Source organism: Salmo salar, chromosome 10, assembly GCF_965601325.2.
Source record: "Salmo salar chromosome 10, fSalSal1, whole genome shotgun sequence".
NCBI lineage: Eukaryota > Metazoa > Chordata > Actinopteri > Salmoniformes > Salmonidae > Salmo > Salmo salar.
Genome location: NC_138300.1, coordinates 34,949,652 through 34,969,168, shown reverse-complemented (window position 1 = coordinate 34,969,168; position 19,517 = coordinate 34,949,652). Strand labels below are relative to the sequence as shown.

At 42.0% G+C, this 19,517-nt stretch overlaps 1 protein-coding gene and 1 long non-coding RNA gene across 2 annotated transcripts; both read left to right on the top strand.

Annotated features, from left to right (window-relative positions):
* Window positions 1–8,129: 8,129 nt before the first annotated feature.
* On the top strand, window positions 8,130–10,244 carry rgs16 (regulator of G-protein signaling 16). The gene is made up of 4 exons (NM_001141431.1): window positions 8,130–8,235; window positions 8,512–8,657; window positions 9,066–9,232; window positions 9,389–10,244. Exons 1-4 carry the CDS (start codon window positions 8,192–8,194, stop codon window positions 9,587–9,589), a joined length of 558 nt encoding a protein of 185 aa, NP_001134903.1. The 5' UTR covers window positions 8,130–8,191; the 3' UTR covers window positions 9,590–10,244.
* Window positions 10,245–12,837: 2,593 nt separating this feature from the next.
* LOC106560357 (uncharacterized) lies at window positions 12,838–19,439 on the top strand. The gene is made up of 3 exons (XR_001318580.3): window positions 12,838–13,081; window positions 15,306–15,515; window positions 17,040–19,439. It is a non-coding gene; the product is annotated as an uncharacterized LOC106560357 (long non-coding RNA).
* The last annotated feature ends 78 nt before the right edge of the window (window positions 19,440–19,517 follow it).

Genomic DNA, 19,517 nt, shown 5'->3' with positions numbered 1-19,517 from the left:
CTAGAGCCGCCAATACTTGTCGCATACAAGAAGCATATGCATACCAATGATGCCTTTATTACGTTTACATTAAAAAAACTGCATAGATAATCTTTGTCTACTCATGGACGTTGCAATTATAGAGGTTTTGAACTGACATTATGGACCCCAGAGCCATGGAGCATGTCCGGGATTTCTATAGCAATAGTAGCTGAACACACTCCGTCAACTCTGGGTTCATGGAGGTGCAACTTCCCATGTGTCTCAAGCCCTGGCGGCTGGTCACACCTTAATTGGGGAGGACAGCCTCATAGTAAGGAACAGGATAAATAGAATGGTATCAAACAAATCAAACACGTGGTTACCATGTTTTGGATACCATTCCATTCACTCCATTCCAACCATTATTATGAGCCGTCATTCCCTCAGCAGCCTTCTGTGTTCTCAATGATTCCTTCAACTGGCTGCATTCATCAATTACCTTGAGAATTGCAATTTGTCTTTTTCCTATCATCATTCTGCATCAATGATATTAACCAAGCCATCCCTTTGCTTGCTGTTGACTAGAAGGCCTCAAAAACTAACAAACATAAAAAATTGTCTGTGCTGCCGGGAACCATTGTGGGCCTTTCCGGTGGCATTGAACTGTAGTGAACCATATTCCAGGACACACACACACATATCCCCACACACACTTCTTATTTACTGGATTTCACAGGCATTATGGTGCCTGCTGCTGGCCTTCAGAACACTCACCACACCACTGGGCAATTCACACAAGTTGCTAGGGAAACCATAGTTTTGCAGGATACAGAGAGACAGACTATTATATAAAATTATGCCTGTGGATTTTGTGTTAAAATGGAAACACTGAACTGTTTCTGTTGCTAGCTGAGGTGAATAACAGTTTTTTTTTTTAAATGGCCATGCGAGGACAGAAAGTACACTTGATAGAGAAGAGACAGAAAGTACTCTTTGTGATCAATGCTGATTGGTTACATCAATGCAATCAATTATTGATGTTTGTGTAGCGGAAGCCCCTTTGGAGCCACATAGAAAAAAAATGTTGTCCAAGGGAGAGGGTGCTAAACTCTCCTATGTTGCTAGCAAAAACTTTACTTTGAATTTAAGAAAAATATATATATTGAATGGGGTTCGACTTTAAATAGGGACAGACGTTCCGCTAGCGGAACGCCTCACCAATATCCAATGGTAGAGCGTGGCGCGAAATACAAATACCTCTAAAATGCTATAACTTCAATTTCTCAAACATATGACTATTTTACACCATTTTAAAGACAAGACTCTCGTTAATCTAACCACATTTTCCGTTTCAAAAAGGCTTTACAGCGAAAGCAAAACATTAGATTATGTCAGGAGAGTACCCTGCCAAAAATAATCACACAGCCATTTTCAAAGCAAGCATATATGTCACAAAAACCAAAACCACAGCTAAATGCAGCACTAACCTTTCATGATCTTCATCAGATGACACTCCTAGGACATTATGTTATACAATACATGCATGTTTTGTTCAATCAAGTTCATATTTATATTAAAAAACAGCTTTTTACATTAGCATGTGATGTTCAGAACTAGCATACCCACCGAAAACTTCCAGTGAATTTACTAAATTACTCATGATAAACGTTCACAAAAAACATACATTATTTTAAGAATGATAGATACAGAACTCCTTTATGCAATCGCGGTGTCAGATTTTAAAATAGCTTTTCGGCGAAAGCACATTTTGCAATATTCTGAGTAGATAGCTCGGCCATCACAGGCTAGCTAATTTGACACCCACCAAGTTTGGTGCTCACTAAACTCAGAATTACTATAAGAAAAATTGGATTACCTTTGCTGTTCTTCGTCAGAATGCACTCCCAGGACTTCTACTTCAACAACAAATGTTGTTTTGGTTCCAAATGATCCATAGTTATATCCAAATACCGCCGTTTTGTTCGTGCGTTGAGGTCACTATCCGAAGGGTGACGCGCAAGCGCATTTCGTGACAAAACAATTCAAAATATTCCATTATCATACTTCGAAGCATGTCAAACGCTGTTTAAAATCAATTTTTATGCTATTTTTCTCGTAAAATAGCGATAATATTCCAACCGGGCGACGTTGTATTCATTCAAAGGCTGAAAGCAAAAAATTTAGTAGTCTCGTGGACGCGCATCTCCAGTGTCACTGTTCCCAGCCTGACCACTAACAAATTATCCTGCTGTTCTTCGCCCAGAGACTGCAGACACCCCATTACACTTTCTGGCGCCTTCTGAGAGCCAATGGAATCATTAGAAAATGTCACGTTACAGCACAGATGCTGTATTTTCGATAGAGATGCTACAGAAGGACAATAAATTGTCAGACAGGGCACTTCCTGTATGGAATCTTCTTAGGTTTTGGCCTGCCATATGAGTTCTGTTATACTCACAGACACCATTCAAACAGTTTTAGAAACGTTAGAGTGTTTTCTATCCAAATCTACTAATTATATGCATATTCTAGTTTCTGGGCAGGAGTAGTAACCAGATTAAATCGGGTACGTTTTTATATCCGGCCGTGAAAATACTGCCCCCTATCCCAAACAGGTTAACGTTCAAGCCTTGTCTTCAGCTGCGACCCAGAATGAGCTAGCAGTGACCAAACAATTTGTCTCGACCGCCCAATTGGTCCCAGACTGCTCTCCTGTTTCCTGAAAGAGCAGTGGAAAGCAGGACATCTTTAAAGCTGAATGCATAATCTCTGAGCCTCTAACAACCAATACCTAATAACTAAAGCATCCCTCCCAGCTGGATCCAAATGGAGCTGCCATATAAGGCTTAGTGGGAGATCTGGGGAAGGCTATGATAGAATGAGATACAAAGAGCTACATTGGAGTGAATTATGATACCAAGGGGCTAGGTAAGGTAGAATTATTATACCTAGGGGCTAGTTAAGGTAGAGTGAGATACTTTATGTAGGGGCTGTGTAAAATAATAATAATATGTGGTGTATAATACCTAGAGGCTACATAAGGTAGAGTGATTATACCTTGGGGCTTCATAAGGTAGAGTGACGATACCTAGGGGCTACATAAGGCAGAGTGATGATACCTAAGGGGCTACATAAGGTAGAGTGAGGATACCTAGGGGCTACATGAGGTAGATTATACCAAGGGGCTACATAAGGTAGACTGATGATACCTAGAGGCTACATAAGGCAGAGTGATGATACTTAGTGGCTACATAAGGTAGAGTGATTATCCCAACTGGGCTACATAATGTAGAGTAATGATACCTAGGAGCTACATAAGGTAGACTGATGATACCTAAGGGCTACATAAGGTAGAGTAATTATACACAGGGATAGGTAAGGCAGAATATGTTGTAATACCTATGGGCTGCATAATGTAGAGTGATGATACCTAGCACCTAAGTGAGGTGAAGTCAGGTGGTCTGAGACCAAATGTGACTAAGAAGGTACGGAGAGGTACTGTAAGGAGAGAAGAATAATTACCACAGATAAAACGTTTGTAATACTGTATTCCGCCCTGAACTGAAATGTCAATTCAGGTTTTATGCAGTGTTGTTCGGCTTTGCGGTGTTCGTTATTTTAATGTTAAAACTGAACACTAATGCGACAAGCAAACAAAAGAACAACCGAACAGTTCCGTCAGGTGCAAAACACTAAACAGAAAATAACAAACCACAAAAACCCAAAGGAAAACAGGCTGCCTAAGTATGGCTCCTAATCAGCAACAACAATATACAGCTGTCCCTATTTGAGAGCCATACCCGGCCGAAACAAAGAAATACCAAACATAGAAAAAGGGACATAGAATGCCCACCCCAACTCACGCCCTGACCAACCAAAATAGAGACATAAAAGGATCTCCAAGGTCAGGGCGTGACAGTACCCCCCTCCCCAAAGGTGCGGACTCCGGCCGCAAAACCTAAACGTATAGGGGAGGGTCCGGGTGGGCATCTACCCATGGTGGCGGCTCAGGAGCAGGACACAGATCCCGCTCCACCGCTGGCTCACCCCACTTTAATGGCTCCCCTAGAGCGTGGTCTCTTGCCGCCCACCACGGACTGGGGACCCTCGCAGCGGGCCCCGGACTGGAGGGCGACTCTGGGATCTCCGGACTGGAGGGCGACTCTGGGAGCTCCGGACTGGAGGGCGACTCTGGGAGCTCCGGACTGGAGGGCGACTCTGGGAGCTCTGGACTGGAGGGCGTCTCTGGGAGCTCCGGACTGGAGGGCGTCTCTGTCGGTTCCGGACTGTGGGCCGTCTCTGTCGGTTCCAGACTGTGGGCCGTCTCTGTCGGTTCCGGACTGTGGGCCGTCTCTGTCGGTTCCGGACTGTGGGCGGTCTCTGCTGGCTCCGGACTGTGGGCCGTCTCTGCTGGCTCCGGACTGTGGGCCGTCTCTGCTGGCTCCGGATTGTGGGCCGTCTCTGCTGGCTCCGGACTGTGGGCCATCTCTAGACGGGGCACTATCGCCGGACACTCTGGACGGGGCACTGTTGCCGGACACTCTGGACGGGGCACTGTTGCTGGACACTCTGGACGGGGCACTGTTGCCGGACACTCTGGAAAGGGCACTGTTTCCAGAAGCTCTGGACAGGGACTGCGCACTGAAGGCCTGATGCGTGGGGCTGGCTTAGGAGGCGCCAGACTAGGGACACGCACCACAGGGCTAGTGCGAGGAGCAGGAGCAGGACGAGCTGGACTGGGCTGACGCACTGGAGGCCTGGTGCGTGGGGCTGGTACTGGAGGTACCAGACTGGAGACCCGCACCTCAAGGCTAGTGCGAGGAGCAGGAACAGGGCGTACTGGACTGTGGGGGTCGCACTAGAGATCTGGTGCGTAGGCTTGTTACCCATCTTCCAGGCTGAATACCCAACCTAGCCCGGCGCAGGCGGAGCGCAGGCACAGGACGGACTGATTCATCCCAGCGCTCCAGAGACACAGTACGCAGCGCCGGCGCAGGATAACCTGGACCGAGACAGCGCACCGGAGACCAGATGCGCTGAGCTGGAACACTCCGCCCCGGCTCAATGCCCACTCTCGCCCGGCAGATGTTAGGAGCTGGGATGTAGCGCACCGGGCTCTCAACGTGTACTGGGGACACCGTGCACTCTACCGCATAACATGGTGCCTGACCAGTACTAAGATGCCTCCTGTAAGCACGGGAAGTTGGCTCAGTATTCCATCCTGACTCAGGCCAACTTCTCGAGTGCCCCCCCAAAAAAATATTTGGGGCTGCCTCTCGGGCTCCCGTAGCTCCCGTAACTTGTCCTCCCAGAATCTTCGCTACTTCTGCCAAGTCCATCCGTCAACCCGATGCTCCAATCCACGCTGCTTGGTCTTCTTATGGTGGGTGGTTCTGTAACGATCTTCGTCGTCCTCGGATGAAGGGGAAGAGAAATCAGACCAAAATGCAGCGTGGTAGGTGTTCGTCATTTTAATGTTAAAACTGAACACTAATGCGACAAAACAAAAAAAGAACAACCGAACAGTTCCGTCAGGTGCAAAACACTAAACAGAAAATAACCACCCACAAAAACCCAAAGGAAAACAGGCTGCCTAAGTATGGCTCCCAATCAGCAACAACGATATACAGCTGTCCCTGATTGAGAGCCATACCCGGCCGAAACAAAGAAATACCAAACATAGAAAAAGGGACATAGTATGCCCACCCCAACTCACGCCCTGACCAACCAAAATAGAGACATAAAAGGATCTAAAAGGTCAGGGCGTGACACTTATCAGGGGATCTTCTCACAAATCAGGTCTTTGTGAGTGTGTTATATTTTGCATCTAACTGTGGCAGAGTATCAGCTGCTTGTGTATATTTTCAGAATCCCAACCAAAGACTGAAAGGCTACTACGAACTGCAACTAGACCGGGGTAAAGCATCCCTTATATGGTTTGCCTTCCAATAACTGATCTTCACCTCTATAAAGAAACCCTCATCTTAGCATAAATCTTGAATTACTTGTGTATATGCCAGTGCTGTAGGTTTGTAAATCAAATTTTATTTGTCACATGCACCGAATACAACAGGTATAGTAGACCTTACAGTGAAATGCTTACTTACAAGCCCTTAACCAACAATGCTTTAAGAAGTGAAGATTTTTTTTTTAAAATAAGTGTTAAGTAAAAAAAATGAAAATAGAAAATAAAAGCAACAAATAATTAGCAGCAGTAAAATAACAAGTGAGGCTATATACAGGGGTTACCGGTACAGGGCCAATGTGCTGGGGCACCGGTTAGTTGAGGTAATTGAGGTAATATGTACAGTACACGTAAGTAGAGTTAAAGTGACTATGCATAGATTATAAACAGAGAGTAGCAGCAGCGTAAAAGAGGGGTCTGGGTAGCCCTTTGATTAGCTGTTCAGGAGTCTTATGGCTTGGGGATAGAAGCTGTTAAGAAGCTTTTTGGACCTTGACTTGGCGCTCCGGTACCGCTTGCCGTGCGGTAGCAGAGAGAACAGTCTATGACTAGGGTAGCTGGAGTCTTTGACAATTTTTAGGGCCTTCCTCTGACACCACCTGATATAAAGATACTGGATGGCAGGAAGCTTGGCCCTAGTGATGTACCCCCTCCTGAAATCCCTCCTGAAATTCCTCCTGAAAGGGTTCTACCTAGCACCAAAAAGGCTTCTACTATGGGAACAAACAGAAGAACCTTATATGGTTCTACTTAGCACCTTTTTGTCTAAGCGTATATACAAGCAACTATGAAGGCAGAGATGCTTTGTAGAGATGTTGTTTGGTTTGAATGTTTCTGGACTCTTTTCACCTGAGTTGATTGAAAAAGGGCTCAAAACAAGGTATGTCTGTTTCATTGTAGTATGTGTTTGCATTATTACTGTTTGTATATACTGTACGCTCAGTTTACAAAACATCAAGAGCACCTTCCTAATATTGAGTTGAACTCCCTTTTGCCCTCAGAACAGCCTCAATTCATCAGAGCATGGACTCTATGAGGTATTGAAAGCATTCCACAGGGATGCTGGCCCATGTTGACTCCAAAAGTGTGCTAAGCTGTCATCAAGGCAAAGGGTGACTACTTTCAAGAATCTCAAATATAAAATATATTTTGATTTGTTTAACACTTTTGTGGTCACTACATGATTCCATGTGTGTTATTTCATAGTTTAGATGTCTTCACTATTATTCTACAATGTAGAAAATAGTGGAAATTAAGAAAACCCTGGAATGAGTAGGTGTGTCCAAACTTTTTACTGGTATTGTTTATCCAATCAAATGTTGTAATGATAATTAAACTTTACAAAATAATCAAACCACATTTCCTTCCCTGAAACAGGCCCTGGACTTTTTATATCTATGAGATCATCTTTGTTGAGGGGTAATTCCTACAGTTGTAAGATGTAGTATTATTACTGTATTCTCATCTTATCTCCCCTGTTATCTCATGTGTGTTTGTGTCCAAGCAGTGATCATTAACAGCAGACAAAACAGCAGCCCCAGACTTTGCCTAGTCAAATAAAGGTTAACAAAAATACAGCAGACAAAGGAAGAGCATAATAATTGTGCTGACATCCAACAGGTGGCGGATATAACAGTGCACATGTTGGCACCTCTTCCTTATGGTTAGTAAGCACTGCCACACATACACACATGAACTGAACACATGCACGCACACACGTGAATGGATGCACACACACCCTGAAATGGACACACACACACACAAATACCCGCTGGCCCATGTAAGTGGGAGATTAATTTTGTCCAATTAGACAATAATATGTTTTCAGCTAGCAGAAAGAAAACAAACAACATGAAGGACGTGTGATTTCAGGGATGTCGAGAAAAAAAAAAAATAATAATATCAGAAGCTTTTATCATTAGGTCACACAGTCATATCCCAGCTTTACCCTCCCTCCATCTCTCGCCCCCTCTCTCCTTTCTATCCCTCTCTCGTTCTCTCTCTCCTTCCTTCCTTTCCACCTTCCCTCCCTTCCTATTCCTTTTCCTCCTTCCCTATCTCTCTCTCCCTATGTCTCTCTCTCTCACACACACACACACACGCAGAGTCCTCAGGCCGTGTCATTGGCTGAGCAGGCTGATGATGAGTCGCAGGCTGGAGGATAAAAGCTCTCTGCTCCCTCACTGCAGACACACTCTGTTGATATCAGTTCAGCTGCTACACATCTACCTATCTTGCTATCGCTCTCTACCATCCACAGCAACTATGTGCAAAGGACTAGCATTACTACCTACCACCTGCCTGGAAAGGTATATAGAACAATTTTTTTACCATCCACAGGTTTACTGTTGCCGTCTCTGGCATTTGGATTAGAGGATTAAAGGGGATAATTATTGGGTGTTGTAGCTTCTGTAATGTGAAAGTGAAGGCGGTTTTGGTAGATTCTAAATTTAGACCTTGCAGCGCAGAGACATGTCTAGATTTTTTTGTGACTAGTTTGTAGCAAAATATTGTGCTGAACAAGGACATAATTCAAGGACTTGTGGAGTATTTATCTAACCTATGGTGTTATTCTCTCTCTCTAGGGCCAAGGAACTAAAAGCAAAGCTGGGCAGCTTTCTGCAAAAACCCGACTGGAGTCTAGCAAGCTGCAAAATAGGCAAAACTAGACCTACTCTGGAACAATGCATGAGGTGGAAAGAGTCTTTCGAAAAGCTGTTGTCCAATAAACGTAAGTAAACCTTACTCTGAAGACACTGCAAAAACACATGCAAACATACACGATTAGTCTAGTTCCGACATAAATAATCCTTTAAGATTAGAGTGGGACATTTTATCCAATTTTAGTCCCAGATTTTAGCCCCAGTATTACTGGAAGCTCGCTAATTACGAAGATAAGAGAAGACTTGATCCTCACCACATCACACAGCCGCTACTGTAGATTAGAACACACGTGCTGGCACTGTGCTGGTGGCTATACCACAAGATATAGACACATGCATACACGTGTACAGACACACACAGCAGATAATGCAAGGACACAGATGCTAGGATAACCCACTGCACAGCATCATTGTTATTGCACTGTACCAATATGAATCTCTCTCTCTCTCTCTCTCTCTCTCTCTCTCTTCATCAGATGGACTGATGGCCTTTACAGCTTTCCTGGTGTCAGAGTTCAGTGAGGAGAACATTGCATTCTACGTTGCCTGTGAGGACTTCAGGAGCACTAAGTCTGCTGCCAAGCTGTCGGCGAAAGCCCAAAGAATCTATGATGAGTTCATCTGCACCGACGCACCCCGGGAGGTATGCATTGCCAACAGCTTGCTTTAGTCTCCCTCCCCTATGGAATTTTCATAGCATCCCACGTTCTTAATTATAACTCAAAAGTGAAAAATAAAAAAACCTTAATTCAGACTGCAGCAGATGACTAACCTCCCTCTCTCCATTCTCTCTCTCCAGGTGAACATTGACCACGAGACTCGTGACATCACCAGGGCCAACCTGAAAGATCCATCTACATCCTGTTTCGACATGGCCCAGCATAGGATCTACCTTCTCATGGCTAAGGACTGCTACCCTCGCTTCCTTCGTTCCCCGGCTTACAAAGACCTGATCAGCCAGCTCCGTGCCAAGTGCACATCCATCTCCAAGAAGGCGTGAATTAGTAATAGGGGACCTATTGTGGTCATCTAAAATTTGAAATAGAAAAGGAATGCATTGCCCTTGAGCATTGACCGTGCGTGAAGCCTCAAGACAGGAATTGTACAGATGGACGAATGTCTCGTCATGAACCAGAGGTTCTGGTGCCAGCTACTCTGAAAGATGATGAGAGTCAATCACCATAAAGCTCTGAAGGAGAGAAAGAGAAAAGTGATACCCCATGAGGACGGAAGTTGAGACTTGAACAAGAACTGTGATGGCAATATCACCACATGATGTTGACTATCATCAGTGAATGTACAGAGACACAGAGTGGGCTGAAGGAAGGGTGATAAAGGATGCATTGACAATTTGCATTGACAAGTTGGACATTTACAATCAAAGACACACTGTTATAGTGTCCCAGTCAACTGCATCTATGTCTAACACTGTGTTCATGACTAGGCATGTTTTCTACATGTCTTTTTAATGCTTATGGGACCTGAGTATTTATTCTATTGATTTGTTTCTACTCTGTCTGTTGTCTCTGTGTTAAATATTCTGTTTCACAAGACCAACAAATGATGAAAAACTGTGCAATATATTTCTACTGTTATCTGATTTGTGATGTTTTTTACTGTAAAACATAAGTTATTTGAATAAAAAACAAAACCACAATATTAAAACAGTGTCTCTGTCATATTTCTCTTTTAGATTTTATTCTAATATCACTTCCAATATCACTTTTGAGTCAGTTCACTATATTGATGATCTAACTGAATAGTAGGTTGTGATCAGCAGGGTTGGGGAGTAATCTGATTACAAAAAAACTGTAACTGTATTACAGTTACGTTACCAGCAAAATTATGGTAATCATATTACAGATACTTTTGCTGGTAACGTATGCAGAAAAAAATACATTAACAACTTTATGTTTTCTCAATGACATTCAATTCAGCATTGAAAATAAATTGTGCTTTATTGTCACATACACCACATAGGTTGTTGTTTTACAGGGTCAGCCATAGTTGTACTGCACCCCTGGAGAAAATTAGGGTTATGTGCCTTGCTCAAGGGCACATAAACAGATTTTTAGTATTGTTGGCTCAGGTATTCAAACCAGCAACTTTTTGGTTACTGGCCCAATGCTCTAACCGCTAGGCTACTTGCCACCCTACAAAGGCACAAGTTTAAGTTTGCTCCACCTCAGCGAGTCTGACCACAATTCAGACCACTGTGATGACACATCAAATGTGTTTGATGGATCCTTTTAGTCTTCTTCTAATATTTCTTAGACGGAAAGTAATCCAAAAGGAACTGAAAGTAATCCGATTCCATTACTAAATTTGGCTAATCCAAAAGTTATGGTACTGATTACAGTTTTGGACAGGTAACTACATTAGTAGCTATAACGGATTACATTTATAAAGTAACCTACCCAACCGTGGTGATCAGTACATGTGGGTTCGATTCCCATGGGGGGGCCAGTACGAAAAATTAAATAAAAATAATAATAATAATACGTTTTTTTTGTTTTTTTTAAAATGTATGAAATGAAATGTATGCATTCACTACTGTAAGTCGCTCTGGATAAGAGCGTCTGCTAAATGACTAAAATGTAAAATGTAAATGTAATGATTATGCCTGCGAAATACAACACTGGCAACGTGCCATTTAATAAAATGTTCACTATATACTGTAGTTAATAACTAAGTAGCACAAAATATGTAATTTAGCTATGCATTTTCTATATATTTACTATTCATAATACCGATCAGAGCCTCTCCTTACGAAGCTAGACAACATCCATTTCAGTGTAACAGGATATCAGACATGCAATACAACGGTCATCTCCGGATGATGATAGAACATGTTTACTCATACTCTATCATTACTATGATTATTATGAGGCTGTGATTATTTTCATTAAACCCAATCAGCAGTGATATTAACTATAGACTAATTGGGTCACCAAGGCAACCGTTTTGGGATGTATTCCAAATCACCAGGAACACCAAATGTTCCTGCCAGCTAATAACTGTGCATTGTATGTGCATTGTGTAGACTATCTGAGCTTTTGTTTCATATGGTATGAACTGGAAGCTAGTTCTTGGAAACAGGAAATAAAAGAGAGATAGTGTGAGAGCATCTACGTAATATAGAGTCATAAAGCCTTGTTAGTTATTATTGTTTGATCAAGTCATCTATATTTGCAACCAATGATATAAATCAAACTAGTATTGTGGCAGAACAGTTCTCAGCATATATCATATGCCTACCGAACTAGCTTTATTGACACTCCTCAGCTGCTACAACCACATCAGCCATCTAATATATCCACAATGGTTCATAATCATGCTGAGATTATGTAAAACCAGTTGTATGACTTCATTTAGATAATGTTGAGGTAACACTTTTCAAGTACTGTCACTAATACATAGGCAATGTAACTACATGGAAACTATTCAAGTAATGACTTTGTTGGTAGACTACACAATATTGCATAGTACCCACTACAAATGTGATAAGAATAATTATCTGATTTAGAAAATGTAATTCTGAAGATGTCTTTTAATCAGCCAATGTCTTAATGACAAGTGTCCAAGTCATGGTTATTTAAATGTCATCAGTGAGGAGTGGACCTAGTGCAGGTGGAACACAGAGCTGCTGAATTTTTATTTAAGTTAGATCTGATCTTATTTGGAACAAAATGTTAATCAGTCCCAGCCGAGGAGTATCAATAAAGCTAGTTTGTAGGCAAATGCTGAGAGCTGTTCAATGCATTGGGAATGCTGAAGAGGGGTACTCGGGACTATTTTGATGAAGCCTCTTCAGCATGGACTCACAGATGTAAATTCCCTTTAGTGGAGCACCAGGCAATGTTCTGACTGGTAAAGCAATATTCCAAACCAGAGATAATGGTTGTTTGACCTTGAAGGTAAAAGTAACAAATATAAAAACTGAGCTCTAAATCTGACATGGTGCAGGTGTCTTCTTTTTTTAAGCCCATAACCATGTGTGTGATGTGTATATTTTTGTTTCAAAGTAGATTTGTTTAAGACTACAAATAAACACTGTGTGACCCTGATTTAGCCCACTGCAGTAAAAGGTTTAATGGTGATCTTAGCTGGTACACAGTTGGGTTAATATTTTGGGCCATAAATGGGTCTCAAAAATATATTTTTAATGGGCTGTAATTTAGTCATCTGATGTTATTTTTTTTAGGAATTATGATTGGAACCTGGTCGGGTTAACCAGTTTGGTCACACACGGGCAAACCCATGTGGGCAACATAGGTCCCAAAATGGTCCTTTAACATTTGTAAATGGGTTATAAGTGGGCTATCTGGCGTGGATATGGTCAGAGGTTGTCTCTGGAACCCAGTTGCGTATACCACCTGGGGCGCATACGCATTCAATATTGGGCACAATACAGAATGTATCATTCAGGCGCTAAACGTTGGAGATGTCCAGGCAAGACAACGGGAGCTGGAAATCTTGCGTTATTCGACCGGTAAGTGGAACTGACTAAATGTAATATTTGCTTGTGTTGTAAGCTAATCGTTTTTTGTATTTTCTGCTGCTGCCTGACTGCAGACTCGTTATAGCTAACATTAGCTAGTTAATGTTTGGCATGGTTGCTAGTTAACGCTATTTGGTAACGTTAGCTAACTCAAAGCGGGCTGAAATACAATGGCTAGCTAGCAACTTCACTCAAAGAGTCACCTTGTTGTTGAGTTAGCTAGTTAGCCTTGTTGTTGAGCGAATTGACTTGTGTTGTCGAGTTAGCTAGATAGCCGTGTCAGTCACGCACAAACTATAGACTACATCCTGTCGTTTTCAATGGAAGGCAAATGAGCCGAGTAGGTGGGATCAAGTGTCGAGATGGGTTTTTCAATGTCGCGTTTATTGGTCTATCAGAAGTCAGTCAGATGGGTTCCTCCCTGTTTCATTACAGCATAGTAATATGGCTGGGCACATTGGTAAACTAACGTTAGCTAGCCATGCTGCCTCAAGCTAGTTGTGTTAAACCCAGCTATACATGTGTTTTATTACTGGTAGCTAGCATGTTTTATCTATCAGTGATCATTGCTTTGGCGATTGATTCGATGGGTAGTCATGGATACAGCACATTACAGATTACACAGCCAAGGACGTGTGACTCACCATGCAATAATTACTCCAAATGCATCTTCTCATTGTTTATTACTATTACATACATTTCAACGTTTGTTGGAAACTGGAAAAGGGATGTAACACCCTATCATTTTACAGTAAACAATGTTTTTGTTGATGAGATATGTTTCTATCGTGAAAAAAAGCTGATTCACAGGAGTAACTTACTATTAGTGGGAAAACTTGCAAATAAATGTACGTATTAAAAAAAATAATAATTGTGAATTAGCTAGCCAGATATCTACTTGGGACAAGCTAGCTAGCTAGCTACCGCCAAGAGGATGAAGACCATTTGTGCCTTACTGAATATGCATGACGTTCATTAGGAAAACGCCCACTATCTAGTGCACTCGTCCTTATTAACAAAGTAATCTCTATAAACAATTAGGTAAGTCAAGTCTACCAAACTTAGTGCACTCTGTTTCTTATAGATTCTATTTTTGGAAACAGAAAACTGTATGTAGATCAAATGTTTCATTTATGAGAAGATGTGCAGAATGTGTTGCCAAAATCCATCTAGCTCAATCTTCTCCCACTGACCAGGCTTCCATATTTGGTAGTGAGAGGAAACGCCAACCGGATGTCTCACATTTGTACATCCAGTGAAATATCTGTCTCATCTATCTGTGCTATAGCCGGCTTTGTTGAATTATCCAGTTAACATTGGTTAGCTAGCTTGTTTTGCATTGGACCTAACTTTAACATGGTTTGCTTGCTGAACAAGCTTGCATTAGTAGTAAACGAAAAACTCGTGTTTGAACCACTCTGAGTTGATTTTGTCGTTCTTTGTGAGTGAACATTTCTTAGTAGCTAATTATACGGCCCTCGCTGTATTAATCTACTGTTGGCGACTCGGTCCAAGCCATGTTTGTACCCAGGCAAATACAATTTGACAGGACTGTATTAAATGGCAGCTGCCATTTTGGTTGCAGAATGCTGATGAATTGATCACGGTTCACATGCAATAATGTGCTGGGAATTTATTATTTTTAAGGAATCAAGTCCTTTTTTTGTGGAATCGATTTAAAGAGTTAAGTATTTTTTTGTGGATTTTTTATTTTATAAAGGTTTTATAAAGGAACCCAAAACAAAACTGAAATTAGAAACACTAACTAAAATAAATATCATGTTAAATTATTGAGCTGGCTAAACTCTGATCAGAAAAGTTGAAATTAGATATGATTTTGGAATTGATTCTCAAATCTCAATGGTCAAAAATATTACAATTATATAATCATAAGCAAATAAGTGGTAAAGGGTTCTTTTGGCTGCATTTACACAGGCAGCCCAATTCAGATCTTTTGCCCAATTATTGATTGGCCAAAGAGACGATCTGACTGGCCAAAAGACCAATTAGTGGAAAGAAGAAACTGAATTGGGCTGCCTGTGTAAATGCAGCCAAAGGGGCTCATGTAGCCCACATGGGTTTATCCATGTCTGGCCAAAACGTTAACCCAACTAGCTACAGTACCAGCTAAGATTACCATTTAGAGCCCTTAGATAAAGACTGAAATGTTGCACTAAATCAGTAACCTTAAGTAGGTCATGTTTTCTTTTCACAGCTACCTATGAACAGGCCTGGATAAAACTTAAAAGGGCAGAGGAGAATTCTGATCTGCAGACACTCAGACATAAATGAAGAAGAGTCAGGACCTAACTGTGGTAAAACAGCAACAGCAGCACTGCTCGAGGGGCTGATTTCCCTATGAATACTATCATAAATGTGGAGGCGATGGAGCAAAAGTTACTTGACAGCTTTCCTGAATGGAGTGGTAGGTGCTATGAAAGGGATGTTTTACAAAACTATTGTAATATTTTATTAGTCCACTGTTAATACAATACCAAAAATGTTGCATGTTAGCAATCACGATAGAGTACTTTAAGTACAGTGCAAAAAGTGTGATTATGCAAATTACCAAAATGATTGTTCTATATGATTTGCATCATCACACTTCTTGCTTTGTACTGCAGTGTTTCCCAATCCTGGTCCTAGGGACCCAAAGTGGTGTACATTTTAGTTTTTTGCCCTAACACTCACACACTTCATTTCACTAAGCAACTCATCATCAAGCCTTTGAATTGAATAAGGCATGTGAATGCAAGGGCAAAAACTAAAATGTGCACCCCTTGGGACCAGGATTGAGGAACACTGGTGTACTAAAAGTCCTCTAGCTTGAGAACTTCACATACTGACATGCACATTTTTGGGATTGTATACAGGGTGAGGAAACCAATGTGTACATTTTGTAATTTTGATTGAACTATCGCTTTACTCAGAGTTCCTGCATTGCATTTGATCTGAGCATGTGCTATAAATAAACATTGATGTATTTTACAAAGAACTGCTTTAGTCATCTCTTAAGAAAGCTTGCATGGGTAGCAGCATCTGGGGCCTACATGGAGACTGAGAACAAACCCAGGTTGGTCCCAGGTGGGCAGCCCAATTGAAAATCACATTCACAGCCTACCTATTGCCCATATACTGTAGGTCTCACTACACACCCATTGGGGCTCCCGAGTGGCGCAGTGGTCTAAGGCACTGCATCTCAGTGCTAGAGCCGTCACTACAGACCCTGGTTCAATTCCAGGCTGTATCACAACCGGCCGTGATTGGGAGTCCCATAGGGCGGCACACAATTGGCCCAGCATTGTCTGGGTTTGGCTGTCATTGTGAATAAGAATTTGTTTTTAACTGACTTGCCTAGTTAAGTAAAAAGTAACCCATTGGATAAACCACTTGGGCAACTTATGAAGCTCAACATTAACCCACATAAAGCTCATGGCAACCACATGTGGGGCCAACATGGATACTGAGGACAACTTTTTGGGTCCTAAGTGGTTATCCTATTTGGGGGCCACATGTTAAAACCCTTCTTCAACCCATGTAGGCTTAACTTGGGGCCCCTGTGGGTAAAAGCACATTTGTCCACTGGAGGCCCTCAAGAAGCCCAAAATGAACCCACATAGTCCAACATGGCAACCACATGTGGATACTGAGGACAAAACTTTCTGGGTCTCTGTTGGGTTTCCCTCATGGGCCCAACATGGAAATGTTGGTTGGGTTCTAGCTTATTTTAAGGGAAAACATATTTATTGGCTAAATGTGTTGACTCTGATTTTGTTTGTCTGGTAATGAACATTTCCAATCATATTACATAGTTTTAGATACCTTGCAATGCTATTATGTTTGGAGAGAATACAACATGATTATGATATTTTTCTCACGTCAAACAACCCTGAAAAATTGCTTTTCTTTCGCTTTTGTATTACCTCACCCTGTCTATCATCCCCTACAGTAAGCTGTGGAGGAGGAGGTGGACTGTTACGCAAAGGCCACTTCATCATCTGTCTGTTAAATCATCTGCATGATAGTGGAGAGAGAGTGATGCAGACTTCAGTATGTGTCATCAACTTCCTGACATAACTGCCTGACCTTCTAGGAAGCCATTAATTTCATCAAAACAACCTGTAGAAACTACCCTGAAATTCATCCACTGATGTCTTTATAAAGTCTAGATGGTATAAACAAAAACATAAAGGTACAATACATAACATTTACAGATATCAAGAGTTCGTGTTGCAGTGTGTGGTTTAAATGCATTTTACCTTTCACCATTGTAATCTTCTATAGCTTCATTGTTATCAAGAAATGTCATGGCATAAATATACTTCAAGGCAATGTAGATCATAGGCTACCTTCTATACATGATTTCTCAATGCCAAACCTCTTATTGCTAACGCTTGTCAGAAGCTAAGCTACACTGTATATACAAAAGTATGTGGACACCCCTTCAAATTAGTGGATTTGGCTATTGCAGGCACACCCGAGCACACAGCCATGCAATCTATATAGACTAACATTGGCAGTAGAATGGCCTTACTGAAGCGCTCAGTGACTTTCAATGTGGCATTGTCATAGGATGCCACCTTTCCAAAAAGTCTGCTCATCAAATTTCTGCACTGCTAGATCTGCCCCGGTCAACTGTAAGTGCTGTTATGAAGTGGAAACATCTAGGAGCTCAGTGGTAGGCCACACAAACTCACAGAAAAGGACCGTAGAGTGCTAAAAATCGTCTGTCCTTGGTTACAACACTCACTTTCTATGTATGCGGATGACAACACTATACACGTCAGCTACTACAGCGACTGAAATGACTGCAACACTCAACAAAGAGCTGCAGTTAGTTTCAGAGTGGGTGGCAAGGAATAAGTTAGCCCTAAATATTTCTAAAACTAAAAGCATTGTATTTGGAACAAAACACTCACGAAACCCTAAGCCTCAACTAAATCTTGTAATAAATAATGTGGAAATTGAGCAAGTTGAGATGTCTAAACTGCTTGGAGTAACACTAGATTGTAAACTGTCATGGTCAAAACATTGATGCAGTAGTAGCTAAAATGGGGAGAAGTCTGTCTATAATAAAGCTATGCTCTGCCTTCTTAACAACACTATCAACACGGCAGGTCCTACAGGCCCTAGTTTTGTCGCACGTTGACTACTGTCGTGTGGTCAGGTGCCACAAAAAATAACTTAGGAAAATTGCAATTGGCCGCAAACCATCCTAAGATCACCATGCGCAATGCCAATAGTCGGCTGGAGTGGTGTAAAGCTCGCCACCATTGGACTTTGGAGCAGTGGACACGCATACTCTGGAGAGTATACTCATACTCTGGAGAGATGAATCACGCTTCACCATCTGGAAGTTCGACTGACAAATCTGGGTTTGGCGGATGCCAGGAGAACGCTACCTGCCCCAATGTATAGTGCCAACTGTAAAGTTTGGTGGAGGAGGAATAATGGTCTAGGGCTTTTTTTCATGGTTCGGGATAGGCCCCTTAGTTCCAGTGAAGTGAAATCTTAACGCTACAGTATACAATGACATTCTAGACGATTCTGTGCTCCCAACTTGGTGGCAACAGTTTGGGGAAGGCCCTTTCCTGTTTCAGCATGACAATGCCCCGTGTAATGCCCCTGTGTACAAAGTGAGGTTCATACAGAAATGGTTTGTCGAGATCGGTGTGAAAGAACTTGCTTGACGGGTCTGTACAGAGCCCTGACCTTAACCCCATCAAACACCTTTGGGATGAATTTGAACGCCGACTGCGAGCCAGGCCTAATCGCCGAACATCAATGCCCAACCTCATTAATGCTCGTGGCTGAATTGAAGCAAGTCTCCGCAGCAATGTTCCAACATCTAGTGGAATTCCTTCCCAGAAAAGTGGAGGCTGTTATAGCAGCAAAGGGGGGTGACCAACTACATATTAATGCCCATGATTTGGAATGAGATGTCTGACAAGCAGGTGTCCACATACTTTTGATTGTGTAGTGTATGTAACCAAGAGCCCCCTGCATGAGGTCGACCACTGGGATAACATTCACAGGAGAGTACTGCCACCATGTGGGGATAAACTGATACAGCACAACATCCTTTCAATTCAATTCAAAGGGCTTTATTGGCATGGGAAACGTGTTTACATTGCCAAAGCAAGTAAAACAGATAATAAACAAAAGTGAAATAACATATTTACATTTTAGTCATTTAGCAGACGCTCTTATCCAGAGCGACTTACAGTAATAAAACAATCAAAAAGGAACAGTAAACATTACACACAAGTTTCAAAAGAAAAGAGACATTTAAAATGTCATTATGGCTATGTACAGTGTTGTAACGATGTGCAAATTAATAAACATAAATACGGGTTGTATTTACAGTGGTGTTTGTTCTTCACCAGTTGCTCTTTTCTAGGGGCAACAGATCACAAATCTTGCTGCA